We start from the raw sequence: 20575 nt of genomic DNA, 5'->3' as shown, positions 1-20575 counted from the left end.
GGGAGAGAAACATCAATGTGTGATTGCCTCTTGTGCAACAACTGGGGACCTGGCCTGCAACTGAGGCATGTGCCCTGACTGGGAACTAAACTGGCAGCCCTTTGGTTCGCAGGCTGGCACTCAATCCATTGAGCTACACCAGCAAGGGCTCTATTCTGATTTTTAATCAAGTTTAATATTTCCCAAGTTCTATTATAGTTTAGATTTCTTATCTTAAATTTTATATCCTAAATTTTATGTTCTACATTGGCAATACACAAGATTTATATCCATATAAAAATTTTACACAAGTAGGGTGAAAACCTTTAGCTCCAAACCGAATGCAGTCCTTAACATAATTTCTCCAAAGTCTTTGAACAGCACTGCGGGAAGTGGTGTTCTCTATTCCAGAGAAGATTCTGTCTCCATTCCAACCAGGAAAGAACCACAGCTTTGTGTTGAGTCCTGAATGGCTTGATGCCAAGGAGTTGGAAATAGTGAGGACTTGTCCTCCTCCTATTTTTTGCTTACTATATATGGTCTTTACCGAATTTGTTTGATTTTTTCACTGAATTCAGAGAAATAAATTAATAACTTCACTAAGAAACTTCTAATAATCTTTCATTTCTAATTTTGCCTTTCCTGTACACAAAAAGGTGAAGACACTAATTATCTTTCCTAAACTTTAATTTTAATATCAGAAAGTATCTGTCTAAATTTATAAATATTTTAAATTACTTTTTTATTACTCAACAGATATAAGACGTCTCATCTACACCATAAGCAGCGCTGTCCAACTTTCTCATTAAATTTCTTAAATTTTTCTAAAGAAATAAGGTAAATTTCTTACCCCTTGACATTTTTCCCTGATTATTTTCCCTTCTACCTCCCACTGAGGTCGTCCATCTGTGAAAGAAACAATTTACAGTTAGGAGCAATTCAAGTCACAAAGAATATGAACAAAATCTAACGTATTTAGTTATCACAAATTTATTGGTATAAAGAATCTGTTTCTCACTGACTTCCATAAAGATCTTGGGATGCCCAGGTTAGCAGGCCTCATTGAGTTTATTCTACTAAGTAAGTGATATTTCAAAATCCCATGAGAGCATCTCCACCCAGAGGTGGCCAACTTCTAGAATGCCTTAAGTAATGGAAAATTTACTCTCTTAACCAAGTAACCCATTTCATCTTTGGACAATAACTGCTGTTGGAAAGCTCTTTGTGATAAGAGTAAGTCTGTCTCCTTACAATATCTAACACTGATTGAAGTACTACTCCTTGCAGCTACCACCCATAGCTGTTTAAAAGCAGCCATGTTGGCCTGTGTCTCCTCTCTTGCTGGCTAGCATCTCCAATTCCGCATCTATCCCTAATACAATAGCTTAGCCTTCCTGAACACTCTTCTTTGAACATTTCTCCGGTGTGACCACCTCCCTCCAAATGCACCAGGCCCAGGACTGAATAGTCCTGGGTGAGAAGTGACTCAGCACTGTAGACAATAACTAAAGCTCTTATTAACCTTATGCATAGATGCTGTCTGTGTCTCTGTTAAAATTTTCTGTGGCAGTTGCCCTGTGTGGTCAGCAAGTGTCCCTCAGTCTGCCACATTTCCTATTGCCAATCTCAAGCTCCTACACTGCACACTTATGCAGCTGGGCTCCCTCTCCCCAAACCTTATGTTAATTTCTCCCTACTAGACTTCATTTTCTTTTCTTTTTTTAAAAGATTTTATTTATTTATTTTTTGGGAGAGGGGGAGGGAGAGAGGAAAAGGAGAGAAACATTGATGTGCAAGAGATACATTAATCAGTTGCCTCTCACACAACCCCAACTGGGGACCTGGCCTACAACCCATGCATGTGCTCTGACTGGGAATTAAACCGGTGACTTCTTGGTTCACAGGCCGGCACTCAATCCACTGAGCCACACCAGCCAGGGCTAGACTTCATTTTCTTAGATCGCTTGGTTTGTAAAGATTTTTTTAGATACTGATGGTCTTCTAAAATGAACTTCTAGGCTTTCTAGATTTGTGTCACCTGAAGATCTGGCCAGCATATTTCTGTCTTTTCATCCCAAGTGAATTGTTTACCTGGGGAGAGCCCCACCTGCTACTAAAGCTCTCCAGTCATGAACAGCTGTTCTAAAGCATTCTTTTTATGTCATGAGCATTCACCCAGTGACTAATCTACAAAAGTATCTTCATAGCCAGCATGACTTCACCTGGCCTATGAAAAGATTAGGAGACTCAAATGCCTTCCAGATTGTGACTATCACTTTCCCGTCCAGAAACTAGGTAATAGCTATCCTTGTGCACAAGAGGTACTACAGAAAAATGCCTACTTAGCATTATAGCTCCAGTTCAGCAATCATTTGCTGGGTCCCCTGTGCTAGGCACTTTGGGTTACTGAAGTAATGGAGATAGGATATTCTGACTTCAGTCGGTGGATGAAAGGCAAACACAAAACAGTTCATTATAATGAAACATGGTGGTCACACTAATTAATAAAAATGTATTCTGCAGGTAGCAAGAGTACAGAAGTCCCGGTCCTTATCCTAGTTTTAGGATGAAGGTATGAAAAAAGAAAGACTTCCTGAGGAGCTCTTGAACTAAGGCTTAAATAAAAGGTGGAATTCAGATGATGTGGGGGAGGGGAGGGTAGTCTAGGCTGAAGAGATAGCATGAGCAAACGCAAGTTGCCAAGAAACCACATGATACAGGGAACCATAAGCAGCTGTGTTGCTGAAGTATAAAGTATGAGGCAGAGAGTAGTAAGAAACAAGACTAGAAAGACAGGCAACAGATTGTGGCCTAAATGCCACATTAAGGAGCCTAAAAAATGAAGAGATCACTGAAGGTGCTTTCAGAACAGGAGTTACATGTTCATGACTGCACTCTCATCCAAAGCCAGTTAACTACCACCTATGTAACATGATCCAATTAACATCAAAAGCTCTTAAGAGCAAAGCTCTGGGTTAAATATAACAAATCCCACGATGAAACTGCTTTATAGATACATATTTATTATACTCAAGACGCAAAAGAATTTTTATAATGCCAAGGGATAGCTTTGAGAGATTATCTCTTCCTCGTACTTCCTGTTTTGCTGAAAATATGACTTCTGCAGAGAGACGTTCATTGACCACCTGATATAGATAGTTCACTATTCCATCACTATCACTCTACACTCTTACTTCATAGCAATTTTATCTGGAATTACCTTGTTCACCTATCTGTTTATATGTTTATTGTCTGCGCGCCCACTAGAATGTAGGCTCTATCAAAGAAGGCAACCTGAAGGTTATATTTACTATTATATCCCTAATGTCTACAATAGTGTCTTTCATGCAGCAGTTGCTTTATATATAATTTATGAATTAATAAACTATGAAATAAAACTGATATTTTAGGATGTGCAGGTATTGGTCAGGGTTGATGGTGTTGGAAGTAAGTAAATTTTAAGGAGAAGAAGACAACTATGTCTTGATAGGTGTCTTGGCTGGTATGGCTCAGTAAATTGAGCATCAGCCTTTGAACCAAAGGGTCACCAGTTCAATTCCCAGTCAGGGCACATGTCTGGGTTGCAGGCTGGGTCCCTGGCTGGAGGCGCATGAGAGGCAACCACACATTGATGTTTCTTTCCCTCTCTTCCTCCCTCCCTAAAAATAAATAAATAAAATCTTAAAAAGAAAAAAAAAAAGGCAGCAAGTGGAAAGCAAAGAGTTACCTACAAAGGGGTGCCTATAAGACTGTCAGCTGATTTCTCAAAAAGGAACTTTGCAGGCAGCCAAGAAGGGACTGGCAAGAAGTATTCAATGTGATGAAAAGCAAGGACCTACAACCAAGATTGCTCTATCTAGCAAAGCTATCATTTAGAATGGAAGGGCTGATAAAGTGCTTCCCAGACAAGGTAAAGCTAAAGGAGTTCATCATCACCAAGCCATTATTATATGAAATGCTAAAGGGACTTACTTAAGAGAAAAAAATCAAAACTATGAACATTAAAATGACAACAATCACAACAATCAACAACTAAATCTAAAAAATAAAAACAAAATCCAACTAAGTAAACCAGAATAGGAACAGAAGCATAGGTATGGCGATCCTTTGGAGGGTTATCAGCTGGGTGGGGGAAGGGGGAGAAATGGGGCAATGGTGCAGGGATTAAGAAGCATAATTGGTTGGTACAAGTAGATAGGGGGAAGTTAAGAATAATATAGGAAAGGGTGAAGCCAAAGAATTTATATGCACGATCCATGGATATGAACTAAGGGGGAATGGGACTGCTTGAGGGAAGGGGGATACTGGGCGGAAGGGAGCAAAGGGAAAAAAAATTGGTACTGTAACAACAAAATCAATAAAATATACTTTAGAGATCAATGATGGCGGAGGAGTAAATGGAAGCTACACTAACCTCCTCCCAGGACCAGTCTGGATTTACAATTTAATTTTGGAGAAATCATCTGGAATAATCAACCGAACACTAGCTGCAGAGAAGTCTTATAACCACAGAGAGACAGAAAAGGCCGCTACATCACAACGTGACCGAATACAACAAGGATGCCAGCCTGTTAAACCAAGCACGCCGTTGTCCGGGGACAGCCAACTGACCTGGAGTCTGCAAGATCATTCCCCATGTGGGAAGGCCACCCTCCCCTCCGCACCCCAACCCTTATTAGGGATTTCTGGACCCAAGGGTAGGTAGGACGACGACCATGTCCAGCTCGAAGCAGCTAGAGGAGCTCGAGACCTTCGCCCATTGTCCTTTATAAGATTATAAAGGGTCTTAAGTCTGAGAGGGGTGGATTGTTATTTTTTATTGCTAAAATAATTAATTAATCATTTACTTATTAAAAAAAGAATAATAATATATGAAAGGGTGAAGCGGGAGAGCTTGTATGTACGACCCATGGGCATGGACTTGGGGGGGTGATTGCTGGGGGAGGGGGGGTGCTGGGTGGAGGGGAGCAAAGGAAAAAAATATTGGAACTATTGTAACAATATAATCAATAAAACTTTTTAATAAAAAAAAAAAATCTATCACCCTCCCCCAAAAAATACTTTTAAAAAAATACACAATTTTTTATAAATGAATTCCACTTTTTTTGACACCTCCCTCCCCATAATTTCCTAATAAGAGCACTAGGAATATCTTTTTTTCTCTAATACTTGGTTACTGACATAGAGGTCCTAAATCCCTTGCAATTTCCTAGATCAAATATGAGTGTTTACTGTTCAAAGGAGAGGACAAACTCTTGGTGGGCTCCTGGATGGATGGTCACTAGAAAGATGAAAGCCATAATCAGAAGGTTGGAACTTTCAGGCCCACCCCTCTTTCTCCAGAGAGGAAACAGGGGCTGGAATTAGAATAATCAATCACGCCTATGTGATGAAGCCTCCATAAAAATTCCAATACTATGGGGTTCAGAGAGCTTGTGTGTTGCTAAACACGTGTAGGTGCTGGAAGAGTGGTATGCCTGTAGGGGGTATAGAAACTCCATGCCTCTCCCCACATACCTTGCTGTATGTATCTCTTCCATCTGGATGTGCATCTGTATCCTTTATTACATTATAAACTGGTAAACTTAAGTAAGTTCCCCTGAGTTCTGTGATATGTTCTATCAATGATCAAATCCAGGAAGGGGGTCATGGGAACCTCTGATTTGTAGCCAAGTCAGACAGAAATTGTGGGTAACCTGCAGACCAACTACTTTCAACTGGAATCTGATGTTAGGGATAGCCTTATAGGACTGAGCCCCTAACCTGTGGGGTCTACACTAACACAATTAGTTTCAAAATTGAATTGAATTGACACCCAGTTGGTATTGAAAATTTGCTTGATATATGGGAAACCCATATATATAGTGTCAGAAGTGCTGAGTGTGGTAATATTAAGACAGTAAAGCAGAAACACAGGAACAATGTGTTTTTCTGTTCACCTGGAAAATATACATCACCAAAACTAACTCAAGAAGAAATAATCTTAGATGGTCCTTTAACTATGAATAGAATTTCATCAGAAATTAATAGCTCCCCACAAAAACAGCTCCCAGTCCAGAAGGTTTCAGAGGTGAGCTCTGCCACATGTTCAAAAGAAGGTGAGACTACATGACAAACATATTTTAAAATGGAAAAAGAGGGGGTACTTCCCCAACTCATTTTGATATCCAAAATACAGGGTGGGGTAAAAAAGGTTTATAGTTGTGAGTATGCAAAACAGAATTTTATTCTTGTTTCATTAATGATTGTATTATTTTCCATATGAACAACTGCAAACCCCACTCTGTTTATAAAGAATCCTTTAAGTAAATAAATAAAACTTGACTCTGGAAAAAAAAAGGGTAGACATGAAAATATATTACAGAAATAAATGGCCCATAACAACCTCAATATGATTAATAGGAAAATTTAAACTTAAAGTTCAAGATACCACTTTGCACCTACTGAATTAAGAAAACTTAAGAATTATGGCATTCTTGCCTCATCCACCAGGTGATAAGAAGTAGAATGCTTGCCCTAGCCAGTGTGGTTCAGATGGCTGGAGTGTCATCCAGTAAACTGAGGGGTCATGAGTTTGATGCCTGGTCAGGGCATGTGGCTGGGTTGAGGGTTTGGTCCCTGGTTGGGGTGCCTAAGAGAGGCAACTGATCAATGTTTCTCTCTCACACCCATGTTTTTCTCCCTTTCTTTCTCCCTCCCTTTCCCTCTCTCTAAAATCAATGAGTATGTTCTCAGGTGAGGATTAAAAAATAAACAAAAAAGATGTTACACCCTACATTAAAATCTTCATAGAATTCTTTTTTTTTCCAGTAGAATACTCATAACAGAATTGTTAGCTATTGTTTGGCAGTGCCAAAAACCAGACACAGCCCAAATACCCAGTGATACAGTGGATAACAAACCGTGGCACACTCATACAGTGAAACCTATATATAGTAAAAGATACCCAGTTACATTAAAAAATTAACACTGACCACTAGGGTGCAAAAACTTTTTCAGAAGAATATACGCAGTATTACATGAAGTCCAAAAAATGAGAAAATACATAAAACTATAAAAAAAAATTGATTCAGGGGAAAAATCCATTTGGGAAGGGACAGCAATATGACTTCAAAGGTAAATGCCTTATTTCTTTTTTTATAAATTTATTTCTTTGATTATGCTATGACAGTTGTCCAGATTTTCCCCCCTAGGCCCCTTTCCACCCAGCACCCCCCACTCCTTCAGACAATACCCCCACCATTGTTCATGTCCATGGGTCCATGGGTCCTGTGTGTAAGTTCTTTGGCTACTCCATTTCCTATCCTGTACTTTACAAACCATGGCTGTTTTGTAACTACCTATTTGTATTTCTTAATCCCCTCAACTTCTCACCCAGTCCGCTACATCCACTTTGCATCTGGCAACCATCAAAACGCTCTCTGTATCTTTTCCTCCCTTGCTGCTTGAAGATTAGCCACCATCAAAAACGACACAGTGACTATCCGGACCAGGAAGTTCATGACCAACAGACTACTTCAGCGGAAACAAATGGTCACTGATGTCCTTCACCCTGGCAAGGCAACAGTACCCAAGACAGAAATTCGGGAAAAACTAGCCAAAATGTATAAAACCACACCAGATGTCATCTTTGTGTTTGGATTCAGAACCCATTTTGGTGGTGGCAAGACAACTGGCTTTGGCATGATTTCTGATTCCTTGGATTATGCAAAGAAAAATGAACCCAAACATAGACTTGTAAGACATGGCCTATATGAGAAGAAGACCTCAAGAAAACAGAGAAAGGAAAGCAAGAACAGAATGAAGAAAGTCAGGGGGACTGCAAAGGCCAATGTTGGTGCTGGCAAAAAGAAGGAGTAAAGATTCTTCAGTGACTTTATCTGTACTGATGATGCAGATTTTTCATGAGGATTAATAAAAGACCTTTTATGTTTCTTGTTATTTGAAATTAAAAAAAAAAAAAAAAAGGCTCTCTGTATCCATTATTCTGTTTCTTCTTGTTTGCTTAAGTTTTTTTTGAGATTCAATCGTTGATATATAGTTATGGCCATTTTATTTGTTCACAGTTTTGAACTTCCATTTCTTAAATAAGTCCCTTTAACATCTCATGTAATAATAATTTGGTGATGATGAACTCCTTTAGTTTTTTTCTTGTCTGGGAAGCCCTTTTACCTGTCCTTCCATTCTAAATGATAGCTTTGCTGGGTAAAGCAATCTTGGCTGTAGGTCCCTCCTTTTCATGACCTTGAATAGTTCTTGCTAGTTCCTTCTAGCCTGCAAAGTTTCTTTTGAGAAATCAGCTGACAGTCTTATGGAAACTGCCCTGTAGGTAACTAACTTCTTTTCTCTTGCTGCTTTTAAGATTCTATCTTTTTCTTTAACCTTTGGCATTTTAATTATGATGTGTCTTGGTGTGGGCCTCTTTGCATCCATGTTGTTTGGACTTGTATGTCTATCTCCTTCACCAAATTAGGGAAATTTTTTCCATTATTTTTTTCAAACAGAGTTCCAATTTCTTGCTCTTTCTCTTCTCCCTCTGGCATCCCTATGATGCGAGTGTTGGACCTCTTGAAATTGTCCCAGAGGCTTCTCACACTTTCCTCATTTTTTAAAAAAGATTTTATTTATTTATTTTAGGAAAGAGGGGAAGGGAGGAAAAAGGGAGGGAGAGAAATATCAAAGTGTGGTTGCCTTCCACACACCCCAACTGAGAACCTGGCCCATAACCTAGGCATGTACGCTGACTGGGAATCGAACCGGTAACCCTTTGGTTCACAGGCCAGCACTCAACCCACGAGCCACACTAGCCAGGGCTACTTTCCTCTTTTTGGGGGGGTGGGGGGTGGGGGTGGGATTCTTTTTTCTTCTTGCTGTTCTGATTGGTTGTTTTTTGCTTCCTTATGTTCCAAATCATTAACTTGATTTCCAGCTTCATTCACTCTACTGTTGTTTCCCCATAAATTGTTCTTTATTTCAGTCAGTGTATCCTTCATTTCTGACTGGATTTTTTTTATGCTGCTGAGGTCCTCACTAAGTTTCTTGAGCATCCTTATAACCAGTGTTTTGAACTCTCCGTCTGATAGATTGCTTATCTCCATTTTGTTTAGCGCTTTTTCTGGAGTTTTGATCTGTTCTTCCATTTGAGCCATGTTTCTTTGTCTCCTTGTTTTGGCAGCCTCCTTGTATTTGTTTCTATGTGTTAGGGAGAGCTGCTTTGACTCTGTGTCTTGGTAGTGTGGCCTAATGTAGTAGGTGTCCTGTAGGGTCCAGTGGCTGCAGAGTCCCCTATCACCCAAGCTGGGTACTCAAGGTCCACCCTTTATGTGGGCTGAGTACACCCTTCTCTTGTAGTTGAGTTTGGTTGCTGTTGGCAGATCAATGGGAGGGATTTACCCAGGCCAGTCAGCTGTTAAAAATGGCTGTGACCACTTACCACCAACCTCTGTCCTCCATGGAGGATTAGCTGTGCATGGACAGGATGGTGGTGCTCCAATGTGGTCTGTAGCTGTCCACTGCATGTGCAGGCCAAGGTCAGCCCCCACCTATGTTTTGCACAGGGCCACCCTTCCTGAGCTATAAAACAACCTGAGATGGCTGATACTTGTACTGAACTTGGAGATTCCCAGTTGAAGCCAAGCTGTAAATCTAGGCTGGCTGCAGCTAGTGCTGGGCCTGGGACTCACTGAGGCCAGCTATAGCTTGTTTGATAGGATTTAGGAAGTTGTGAAGCTTAAACCAAGACCAGCCATTCATATGGTAAAGCAGCTTGGGTGATTGGGGCAGAATCTCTGGGGATCTCCAAGGCAGGTCAAACAGTGTTAGCCTGTTGGAATCTCAGATATGGCACCAGCCTGCTGGCTCTGTGGGGGGTGGGTTTAGAAAAGGGGCAATGGCCTCTGCTCGCCCCGATGCCAGATACTTGAGTTCCTCTCTCTATGCCACTGGTGCCTTTCAAGCTGTTACCCCGGTACTGGAGCTCAGAGGGAGTGAGTCTGAGTAAGTGAGTCCATGTGTGGGTTGTTTAAGAGGAACTGCTTGGGGCTCCAGCAGTTTCTTCCACCTACCAATCCTCACTGGTTTTTGCAGCCAGAAGTTGTAGGGACTTATCTGCCTGGCACTGGAACCCTGGGCTGGGGGTCTGGTGTGGGGCTGGGGCTCCTCACTCCTAAGACATCTCTCCTGAATTTTTATCCACCACACATGTTGACAGACCAGCACATTCTGCTTCTGTGCCCCTCCTACCAGTCTGGGTGGATGTGGTTTCTTTAATTCCATAGTTGTCAGACTTCCATTCGACTCAATTTCTGGTGGTTCTGAATGATGGTTGTTCTATACTTTAGTTGTGATTTTGATGTGATTGTGTAAAGAGGCGAGCCATGTTTCCCTATGCCACCATCTTGACTGGAAGTTAATGTCCTATTTCCTACATTATTCTTATGAGAATGGTGTTTCATTTCACATTTCTTAAATGATTAAAAATATAAGAGCAAGAATAAAAGAAAATGTTTTAAATATTCTCAAGAGGGCTGAAATAGAACACCCTTATATAGTATTCTTCCACTTTTCTAAAAATTAAGAGATAATTCATATAATTATATGTAAAATGCTTATAATTCACTTTAAAAAGTCCTCACCTAAGGATATTTTTCATTGCTTTTAGAGAGAGGAAGGGAGAGAAACACTAATGCAGAGAAGCATTGACCATTGCCTTCCATAGGTGCCCAGACCAGGACTGTATGCAGCCAAACTGGGGATTGAACCCACAACCCAGGTACATGCCCTGACCGGGAATTGAATCCACAACTTTTCAGTTATGGGACATTTCTATTATGGAATGATGTTCCAGGTGAGCCACCCCAGCCAGAGAAAAATTCACTATTTTAGAGTGTATAATTCAGAGTTTTTCATATTCATAGAGCTCTACCTAATTCCAGAAACCCTATGCCCATTAATAGTCACTCCCCAATGACAACTCCCACCAAATCTTACAACCAACTAATCTACTTTTCAGTCTCTATAAATTGCTGATTCTAGACATTCTGTACTGTCTTATCTCACTTAGCACAACATTGTGAAGGTTCATCATGTAGCATGAACCAGTATTTTCTCCATTTCATGGCTAAATAATATCCCATCATTGTATGATTATATCCATTTATCAGCTGATGAACACTTAGGTTGTTTCCATGTTTTGGCTATTATGAATAATGCTGCTATAATCACTTGTGTCCAAGTTTCTGTGTGATATATGTTTTCAATTCTCTTGAGTACATATAGAGGTCTACCCAGAAAAAGTCCAGCCATTGTTAATATAATGAGAACAGTTTGCATGACAAACTGTAACTGGGTAGCCAAGGAGAGTGGACTGGAATGTGCATGTGTGAACAATAACGACTACACTGTACTAGTCAGTGGAGGCAGTAGATACCACTGAGTGAGCATGTGTACTGTGTGGATATCGTATTTAAAATGACTGAGTGGAGCAATGAATCTGCTTCAAATTTTGCATTAAGCTTTAACATTCCTCTGAGGACAGTATTTGGATAATTCAGAAGGCAGCAGCTTTCACAACTGGTGATTGGTAGCTTCATCACCACAACGTACCCACTCATGCATCATGTCTAGTGCAGTTTCTTGGTGAAACATCACATCATCCGGGTGACCTGGCCCCCATACAGCCCAGATTTGGTGCCCTGTGACTTCTGGTTTTTCCCAAAACTAAAATTACTTTTGAAGGAAAGGGATTTCAAACTGTCAATGAGATTCAGGCAAATATGACAGGGCAGATGATAATGACTGGGAGAACTGTGTGAGGTCCCAAGGTGCCTACTTTGAAGAGGACTGAGGTATCACTGTCCTATGTACAATGTTTCCTGTAGCTTGTATTTTCTTCAATAAATATCTCTATTTTTCATATTACATGGCTGGATACCTTCTGAACAGACCTCATGTAGCTAGGAGTAAAACTACTAGGACATTTTTCTATTTTTGAGACATTTCTTTTCTTTTTTTTTAAATCCTTACCCAAGGGTATGTTTATTGATTTTAGAAGGAGAGAGAAAGAGGGAGGGAGGGAGAGAGAAACATCAACTGGTTGCTTCCCATATGCACTCTGACTGGTGGTTGAACCTGCAACCTTATGGTGTACTGGACGACACTCCAACCGAGTCACACCAGCCAGGGTAAGACATCCTTAATGAAAACTTAACATTTATATGAAAATTTAATAAATGTTTGATTTACAATAAAATCTGTATAAATGATACTTGTTGCTTTAGGAAAACTTTACTTATGTGTTTAATGTCAGTGAAATATCTGAATAATTCACCCTTTTGACCCTCAGTTTGAGGTCAACCAATTCAAATCTTGTATTACTTACCCTGTCCTTTTTCAAGAAAAATTATTTTTGATTCTGGAAGAAAATTAGATCCAGTCACAATCATTTCATGACCTCCATTTACAGAACAACTGTTGATACTGTACTTCTCAATATGAGGAAGTTCTTGAGCAGACCGCTGGGCTGTTTTATTTTTAAAAGTTGAGAAGAAACAAAATATTAGTTTATAATTTTTCATATATAAATGAAAAATTCAGGGTATAAAATGAAAATAAGGAGAAGCAAATTCTGGGGTTTTACAATTCAAGATAATGGTAAAATATCCACCAAAATAACTACATTATTTAGAAAACAAGAGTCATTAGATTTATAAAATTTCTAAATTATCTTAAGGCTACAACTGTAAAAAAAAAAACAATAAGAAAAATTAATTAATGCCTGCAAATTTATATTGACTTCAAACACATTCACTTCATCCAGCTTTTCTCTTTTTAGCTTAAATATTTAATACACTTCTTTCCTGCAACTGTTAAAATAAATAAATCGAATATAATTACAAAAGACAAACCAAAGATGTGTAATTACGTTGCCTACAATTAATAGAAGACAAGTTTCTAAAGGACAAACACGAAGTAGCCCTTTCATCAAGAAAACATCTAGATCATCACTGAGACATCAGGATTCCATTTTGGACAATTTTCTAAATAACTAAATAACTGAAGCATATATGCAGTACACGTTTCAATAGTAAATTTTAAAAATGGATTTAAATGTTCCTATAGTGCACTAACACTTAATTTCCAGGGTACATGAACATGTTTTTCTTAATGGGGTACAATCATTATTTAAATTGACAACTTTATAAACAGTGACCTTGGTATACCTTTCTATGATTATTGACTAATTCCAAGTAGCTATATTTTCTGGAGGTCCTATTTTTGGCTCTTTTCTCTTCAAAACAAAAAAAAGGTGTGGATTACACTCTCTTCTTCATATTTGGAAAACAGGTCTACTTTTAGTATTATTAAAACTGGTAGAAAACTGTGGAAAACTGGTGGCTTTGAGGGTCAGCTGTATTTTGATTGGCTAGAATAACATTTTAAAGAAATTTAAACTTGAATACCTTTAGGAAGCACACTCCCAGTTCACTATGGCTCTTGTCTTTCCTAACTACTGAGTATCACGCCACCAAAGGTATGTGAATTGGGACAGCTGCCAAGAATGTTAAAACAGATTCTTTCGTAAGGGATAGGTCTGGGCTTTAGGATCAACTACCACTTAGGAAGTACAAAGCACACCAACCTAGATCTCAGAAAATACTAATCCCTACTTAAGTTCCAAACAGCTCACAAAGGAACATGGAAACAAGCACTGCCTGGCCTAGGGAATAGACTAATTCAAATTTTAGGTATGTATGGTAGAAGTTGGCCATTATAGATACATTCAAAGTAACAGTGAAAATGTTTTCAACAGATGGCATAGTCAGCAAAAAATTATGTGTTAAAAACAGTATTTTTGAAGAATATTTAGCAATATGAGAAAATGCCCATTGTAAGTGAAAATACCAAAACAAGTCATAAAACTGTATGAGGTAAAGCCCTCACTGGTGTGGCTCAGTTGGGTGGGCATCATACTGCCAAGCAAAAGGTTACCAATTCAATTCCCGGTCAGGGTACATGCTCGGTTGCAGGTTCGGTACCCAGTCGGGGGACATACAAGAGGCAACCAATTGATGTTTCTCTCCCTCTCTTTCTCCCTTCCCCTCTCTCTAAAAATAAATAAAATCTTAAAAAAAAAAAAAAAAAAAACTATCAGGTAACCTCAACTAAAAAATACTGTATATATGTATAAATATATAGACAAAAAAGAAAAAAGAAAAGAAAACCCAAAAAACAGTTAATGGTGACTATCCTAGGCAAGTGATATTACAAAAGATTTTAATACTACTCTCTGTACCATTCTGCATTTTCTATATTCTCAACAACAATCACTTATTAATTTCATAAACTTTTAAAAGAAAAAGTATAAAATCACTTCAAAGGAACTTCATCTTGAAAACTCAAACTACTCTATAAACTTATTTAAATTATTTTGCTAAATATATGTGTTTGCATGGGCACAGATCACTCTGGCAGGATAATAAAAATGCTGGCAATAATTGCTTTTAAGAAGGAAAACTAGTTGACTTAGAAATTTGCTTTTCACTCTGTACTCTTTTATTCTTTCTGAATTTTGTACCATGTACCTGTATTATCTATTAAAAATTAATACAAAAATTACTTCTACAGTGATTTCTATTACCATGGATTTGTTCAGTGATTCCCAGTCAATAGGGAAATAATAAAAGTATTGCTCCAATTCAGCAAACAGCAAATGGAGGCACAAAAAGGAAATTAAGTAGGTGTAAAACCAAATTAAGAATGCATGTGCTTAACGGAAATAAAATGGTATAATATAACTGAAAGGGTACCAAGAAAACCTATGCTCTACACACAGCTCTGTCACCTATAAGCAAATAACCTTAGATGAGTACTTGAGATACTTGTGCCTCGGTTTCCTCCTATACAAAATTAAGACATGAAATTAAAACATTTCAAAGGGTATGCCAGAAAGATCTAAATAGCAGTCTCAATATTTCAGTCCTACCAGCTAACCTACCAGAGGTCCACAGCTCTCCAGGGCTTGAGTAGTTATCACATTCTAGGCCTTTTTTCATTTCTTGCCTTCGTAATCAGGGGAAAAAGGATTTACTTTCTCAATCTGGTGTTGTAATTAAATTTAGGTTAAAAAAAAAAAACACCACCACAAAAAAAAACAAAACCCTTGAGTACTAATTTAGCTGAGGGGTCAGCTCACAGAGACAGGCATCTTCCAACATAAAGGCTGACATTTTAATGAAATAAAGAAAGCCAAGTAACACTTAGTATCAGAATCATAACTTCATGATTTGGTCCTCAGGTGCCATCAAGCCCATTTCCCTCATTTACAGATACGATAACTGTGGTCAAGAGGATTTGTTTATAGACACACAGCCACCTAGGGTCAAATTATAATAAGAAACCATTTTCTAACTTCAAGTTCATTACTCCTCCTACTATTTCCATATAAGAAAATCACACCAGTTATCCAGATTCTGTGCCTCAGTTTACACTTTAGATCCAAACCTCACATTACAAGCAAAACAGGAAATGGCCTAGTGTAAATGAAATTTTAAAACATCATCACAAGCTCACTTACAGCATTCAACAGGTATAGAAGCAGTCTGCAGAGAAAGGACTTTTCCATTGGGCTGTGGGATGTGTACACGAAACACAAGTCGTACTCTAGTATTCTTTCTGCCAATGTCGGTTTCTCCTTTTCGAAGTTCTATATCTGAATTACGGAGTTTCAAAATACCTGCACAGTCAATACTAGGGAGAAGAAAATATAAACATTTTATTTACTTACTGATAATAAGTGGTTCTAAGCAACTCAGCTAAACAGCCATTGTTAATCTGGCAGAAAAGGACTATCATTACCCAAAATCAAAAATTAAAAATGTTTGAAAAAAGTGAAGGTTTACCAGAGGGAGAGGAAGAGGTAGACAATGGTAAAGGGGAGATAAATGGAAATTTTTAAAAAATGTTTCTGTGTGACAAAAGTGTAATAGTAAGTGTGATAGATTGTGTGTAAAGATGGTTGTCAATCATTCCTTCCCATTCCTGTACTTGCACACCACTTTTCTCAAAGTTCCTATGTCCCCTCTCCTTGAGAGCTGGCCTTACAGAATGTGACCAAGTGATGCTGTGTAAGTTATAAGCCTAGTATTTAAGAAGCCTAACTTCCTCTTGGAGCCCTGAGCCACCATGAGAAAGTTCAAATATATGGAGGAAAGGCCAAGACAATCCTGAATGTAACACTGCCACATCCATATTCACCTAGTTTTAAAAACAGGAAGGAGTTATGAGTAGGGTAAAGCAATGAATACTGACATCCTGTATTTAAAGTTATCTTCTAGGGTGGTGAGCTATATGGCTTATCGGGTGAGTGTACTGGTTTTATTTACTTATTTTCTATTTTTATTTTTAATTCTCACGCAGGATATGTTTATAAATGTGAGAGAGAGACAGAGAGACAGACATCTATCAGTTGCCTCTTACATACCCCAACTAGGGACCTGGCCTGCAACCTAGGCACATGCCCTGACTGGGATAGAACCAGTGACCCTTCAGTTTGGAGGACAATGCTCAATTCACTGAGACACACCAGCCAGGGCAGAATCTGCAACCTTTCTGGTGTATGGGATGACGCTCTAACCAACTGACCCACCTGGCTAGGCCAGGGCTAGTGTACTGGTTTTAAATAAATGGTGTTACACATCCAAGAGAGATTAGGATAGTAGACAAACAAAGGGAATACCTACCACTTTTTTCCCACTTACTGCTTTTAGAGAACAGTAGAGCCATTTAACATACACCTATAACTCACTTATACATAAATTTTGAAACAATGAATGGTCTTATCATTCACAAAATTTTATCTACCACTATGTAAAATTTCATTACATTCAATTACTGTAGCTTATCATAGTATTTATATTTAGTTCCTGGATAAAGCAAGCTCATTTAGGTTTAGCTGCCCTGTTATCCAAGATACATGGAAAAGGTTTCTTAGGTTTGATAACTTTCTAGATGCTCCTTACTGAACCCTTTCTTGGAAACATACAATGTTGCTATAAGCCTTGGTTTCCATAGAATTCTTGTTTCCCAGTCTAAGAGTTCAGAGTAGATAAAATGGCTTGAGAAGTTTCAGGTATGTGTCTGGCAGGGTGGGGTGAGGGGGCTAATTGCTTGTTACTATTAACAACTGTATTTCTGTAGCTTTTTCCTTTATGGTATGATCCAGGCAGGTAGTATATGCCAGTTCTGTTGGAAAAGGGACATGAATCATGACTGCCACCTCTGTTCCATGTGCTAATAGAAAAAGGAGGAGGCAGATATGTTCAGATTCCACTGTTCTGATTTCCCAATTTCTTGAGAATCTGTATTAAAAATTCATGTACTCTATTTTCCTTAACTTATTTATTTATAACTACTTTTAGAAAAAATAAGACTTTTTACAACATAATTACAAATAAGGCCAAGAAAAACCAATAGAAAAAACTTAAAATATAAGGAAGAGGAAATAAATGTATCCTAAATCCAGGGTTATATGAATTACTATAATTACTATAATTGACTTAATCATGAACTTCCTGGAAGTCAAAGCAAAAAATACATGTTATAAAGTTTTTATAGGTTTCTTCTTGTCTCGTAAAGCAAAATCTACCACGTCATCAGAAAATACCAACTATTTTCTTTTAAGTTGAAAGGATCCTCTATGTGTGTGTATAATAATGTCCACCCTAAAAAACAGTAGTTTTTACAGATTATGAAGAGGTATTCACATGGCTATTTCTTATACTTAGTCCTCAAGAAAAGTAAAGAACCATAATAAGCTTCTTGTGATTTTCTGTTTAACTGAATTCAAGTCTAGTGCTTTAAATATCCAGAGGAATGAATGAAAACATGGCCTGTGGGTATCTTCCAGGGACAAATTTTATGAGTTCTTAGGGGAAAAAATGGTTCAAAGTTGAGTTTTAAATGCCTTATGCAGCTAACTGTATATTTATATGCTTTTGATGCTAAATGAAAAAGCCAACTTGCATTCTCGTTCAGAGCTGGCCACCTCACCTTATTTGAAAATGGGTCAAATAGAATGTTTGGAGGAAGTGTCAACGTTTTCCTTAAAGAGTTTTGCTCAAGTGCCTGAACAAGCATTGGTTGAGACTCCAAAGTTCTTTCTAAATCATTGAACACAAAAAATTTAAGAATACAGATTATCAACTAGCTGTCTACCTTTGCCATGAAAAAACTGTTGTAGTCCCTGTGTAATGACTTACTGGGTTGGGTTCTCAAGTACTGTCCATTTGAACAAAGCAGGCAAAATAAGATATTAGTTAATTTCATATTAACAGGTCTTTTCTGGTAATAACTAGAAAACAGGATAAGTGATTTCTTGAGGCAATTTTTATTCTATTAGAATTATAATACAAATTGCTATGTCCTCGGGGGTACATTCAGTTTATTTAAAAAGTTACTTAAATAGCCCTGGCCAGCATGGCTCAGTTGGCTGGAGCATTGTCAGGGCACGTGCCTGGGTTCAATTCCTGGTCGGGACACGTATGGGAAGCAACCGATTGATATTTCTCACATTGATGTCTCTTTCTCTCTCTCAAATCAATAAGCATATTTGGGACATATATGAGAAGCAACCAATCAATACTTCTCACATCGATGTTTCCCACCCCCCCCCTCTCAAATCAATAAACGTATTTGAAAAAAAGGTAATTAAATATAAATTTAAAAGGAAAAAGCTGGAGACTGATATCTGACTGTTTTTGCAACAGCTGGGGATAGATGTCACTGCCATTTTAAGAAAGGTCTATACTGTAGTTTGAAATAACTTCTGTAACAAACTTCACTCTAAGTTTCATGTACCTGGTTGTGACAGATTAATAGCTGTGTACTGAATATCCGTTCTTCCATTTTCCTTAATAATAGGCTCCTATACTGTTAGAGGTGGAAATGTATTCAGGTAAAATAAAATTAGCATGGTCTTCCTGACATACAAGGATGATCAATGAGATATGCTGGATAGATTTCTGGGATAAGCTCTTTAAATAGGCCTGACTCAGATGGAAGTTCTCTTTTAACCTTCATCCTATTGCTTCTTCCTTATTCCTTCTGGTATTGGGACTGTGATCACTAGAGCACCAGTAGCCATTTTAAATCATGAATCAATCTTAAGAATGGAAACGACATACTAAAACTTTCAGGGATGAAAAAACAGGACCTTGGGAACCCAATGACTTCTGAAGCCACTGTGCTAGTCCTAAAATGCTTACATGTATATTTTTATCATGGGATACAAAACTAAACTTCTAACTGTTTAAGCCACTGCATTTCAGGTTTCTTTAACAGGCAGCTACACATAATCCTAACTAATAATACTTGAACAAAACTCTACTGGATACTCATTTGGAAGTTGGCCACCTAGAGATAGAATCAAAGTTTTCCTTAAAAGAAACAACAGTTATAATTGTACTGTATACTCATTGTTTACCCTATTAGACTATGAGCTACTTGAAAAAAATCCAAATATTTTTATCTCTATCACAAGCATATTGCTTTGCTAGTACTACACGGGTTCATAAACTTTTGTTGAATTGAATTTTCTTTCTGGAAATATGCTACCAACCTTAGCAAATGTACTATGATTATTTACATAATGTTATTCAGTTAATTTAAAACAACAAATATTTTATATTTTTACTATAAAAAGAAATGTATGTTTTTTCCAGAAGTTGTTTTAGGGGAAAAAAAATCCATTTTGATGTATGTTTCAAAATACCTGGCTGACATATTGTTTTCAGGAAGAAGTGGAATTTCCAGAACCTTTGTGCTGGCAATTATTATCTCTTGGCTTGCAGTAGCAACTGTCTTCCCAGTGATTCGATGCACCTGGTAAAATGCATGAGGTCGTAAATATCGATCATCTGCTGTTCCAATAAACATCTGTAGATTTATCGGCTTTTCACTATATCCCAGCAGCTAATCAGGAGGAAAAAACACAGAAAAAAAAATTCATTATCTATGCATTTTACTATAAGCTTACAACAGTAAATTTTTAGATCTGTATCATACATTATTGATAAAGTTATTTCAAATAAGATAAGTTAAAGAAGTAGTAAGTGGGCACATTCTCCTTCCCAGGAGCAGCCCATGTCTTTCTTCCTTCTCAGGTGTGCATCTCCTAAACCCTAATGGTCCCCATGAGACTGGCAACCAGGGGAGCAATGGGCAGAGGTAGCTCATCCTGGGCTAACCCACTGAACCTGTCTTCAAGGCCCCCTTTTCTCTGACTTTCCAGTGAGCCAAAGCAGGCCTGCCTAGGCTCTCTCCTATTGCTCCTTCTATCCTAAGCCCATTCTTGTTTCACCGTCCCCAGCTTTAATAAATATATTCTCAAAATAAAATAAAATAAGAAAATAGTAAATAAATAACCCTCCAAATTTTGGAGGTAGTTTAAGAATTACAAAGGGATGAGGGGGTTTTGTTATTTTATTTTGTTCATTAGAGTCTATCTATAAGTGAAATCGTACAGTATTTGTCTTTCTGTCTTCCTTCAATTAGTATGATACTCTCTAGGTCCATCCATTCTGTCATAAAGGGCAAGATT

At 38.1% G+C, this 20575-nt stretch overlaps 1 protein-coding gene and 1 pseudogene across 2 annotated transcripts in view; one reads left to right on the top strand and one right to left on the bottom strand.

Moving 5' to 3' along the window:
- The window catches only part of NFATC3 (nuclear factor of activated T cells 3), a 125426-nt gene that overhangs the window by 34115 nt on the left and 70736 nt on the right, over positions 1-20575 (bottom strand). For both annotated transcript variants that reach the window (XM_090260433.1, XM_090260434.1), the window contains exons 4-7: positions 19748-19947; positions 15554-15726; positions 12359-12499; positions 830-885 (exon numbers count right to left, since the gene is read on the bottom strand). In XM_090260433.1, coding sequence (XP_090116559.1) covers positions 830-885; positions 12359-12499; positions 15554-15726; positions 19748-19947 — 570 coding nt within the window. The remainder of the gene's footprint in view (positions 1-829; positions 886-12358; positions 12500-15553; positions 15727-19747; positions 19948-20575) is intronic.
- On the top strand, positions 7428-7913 carry LOC149994111 (small ribosomal subunit protein eS24 pseudogene; annotated as a pseudogene).

Source organism: Furipterus horrens, unplaced genomic scaffold, assembly GCF_987537825.1.
Source record: "Furipterus horrens unplaced genomic scaffold, mFurHor1.1.pri manual_scaffold_13, whole genome shotgun sequence".
NCBI classification, from domain to species: domain Eukaryota; kingdom Metazoa; phylum Chordata; class Mammalia; order Chiroptera; family Furipteridae; genus Furipterus; species Furipterus horrens.
Note: the sequence above shows the minus strand (reverse complement) of the source record. Positions and strands in the feature narration are given on the sequence as shown.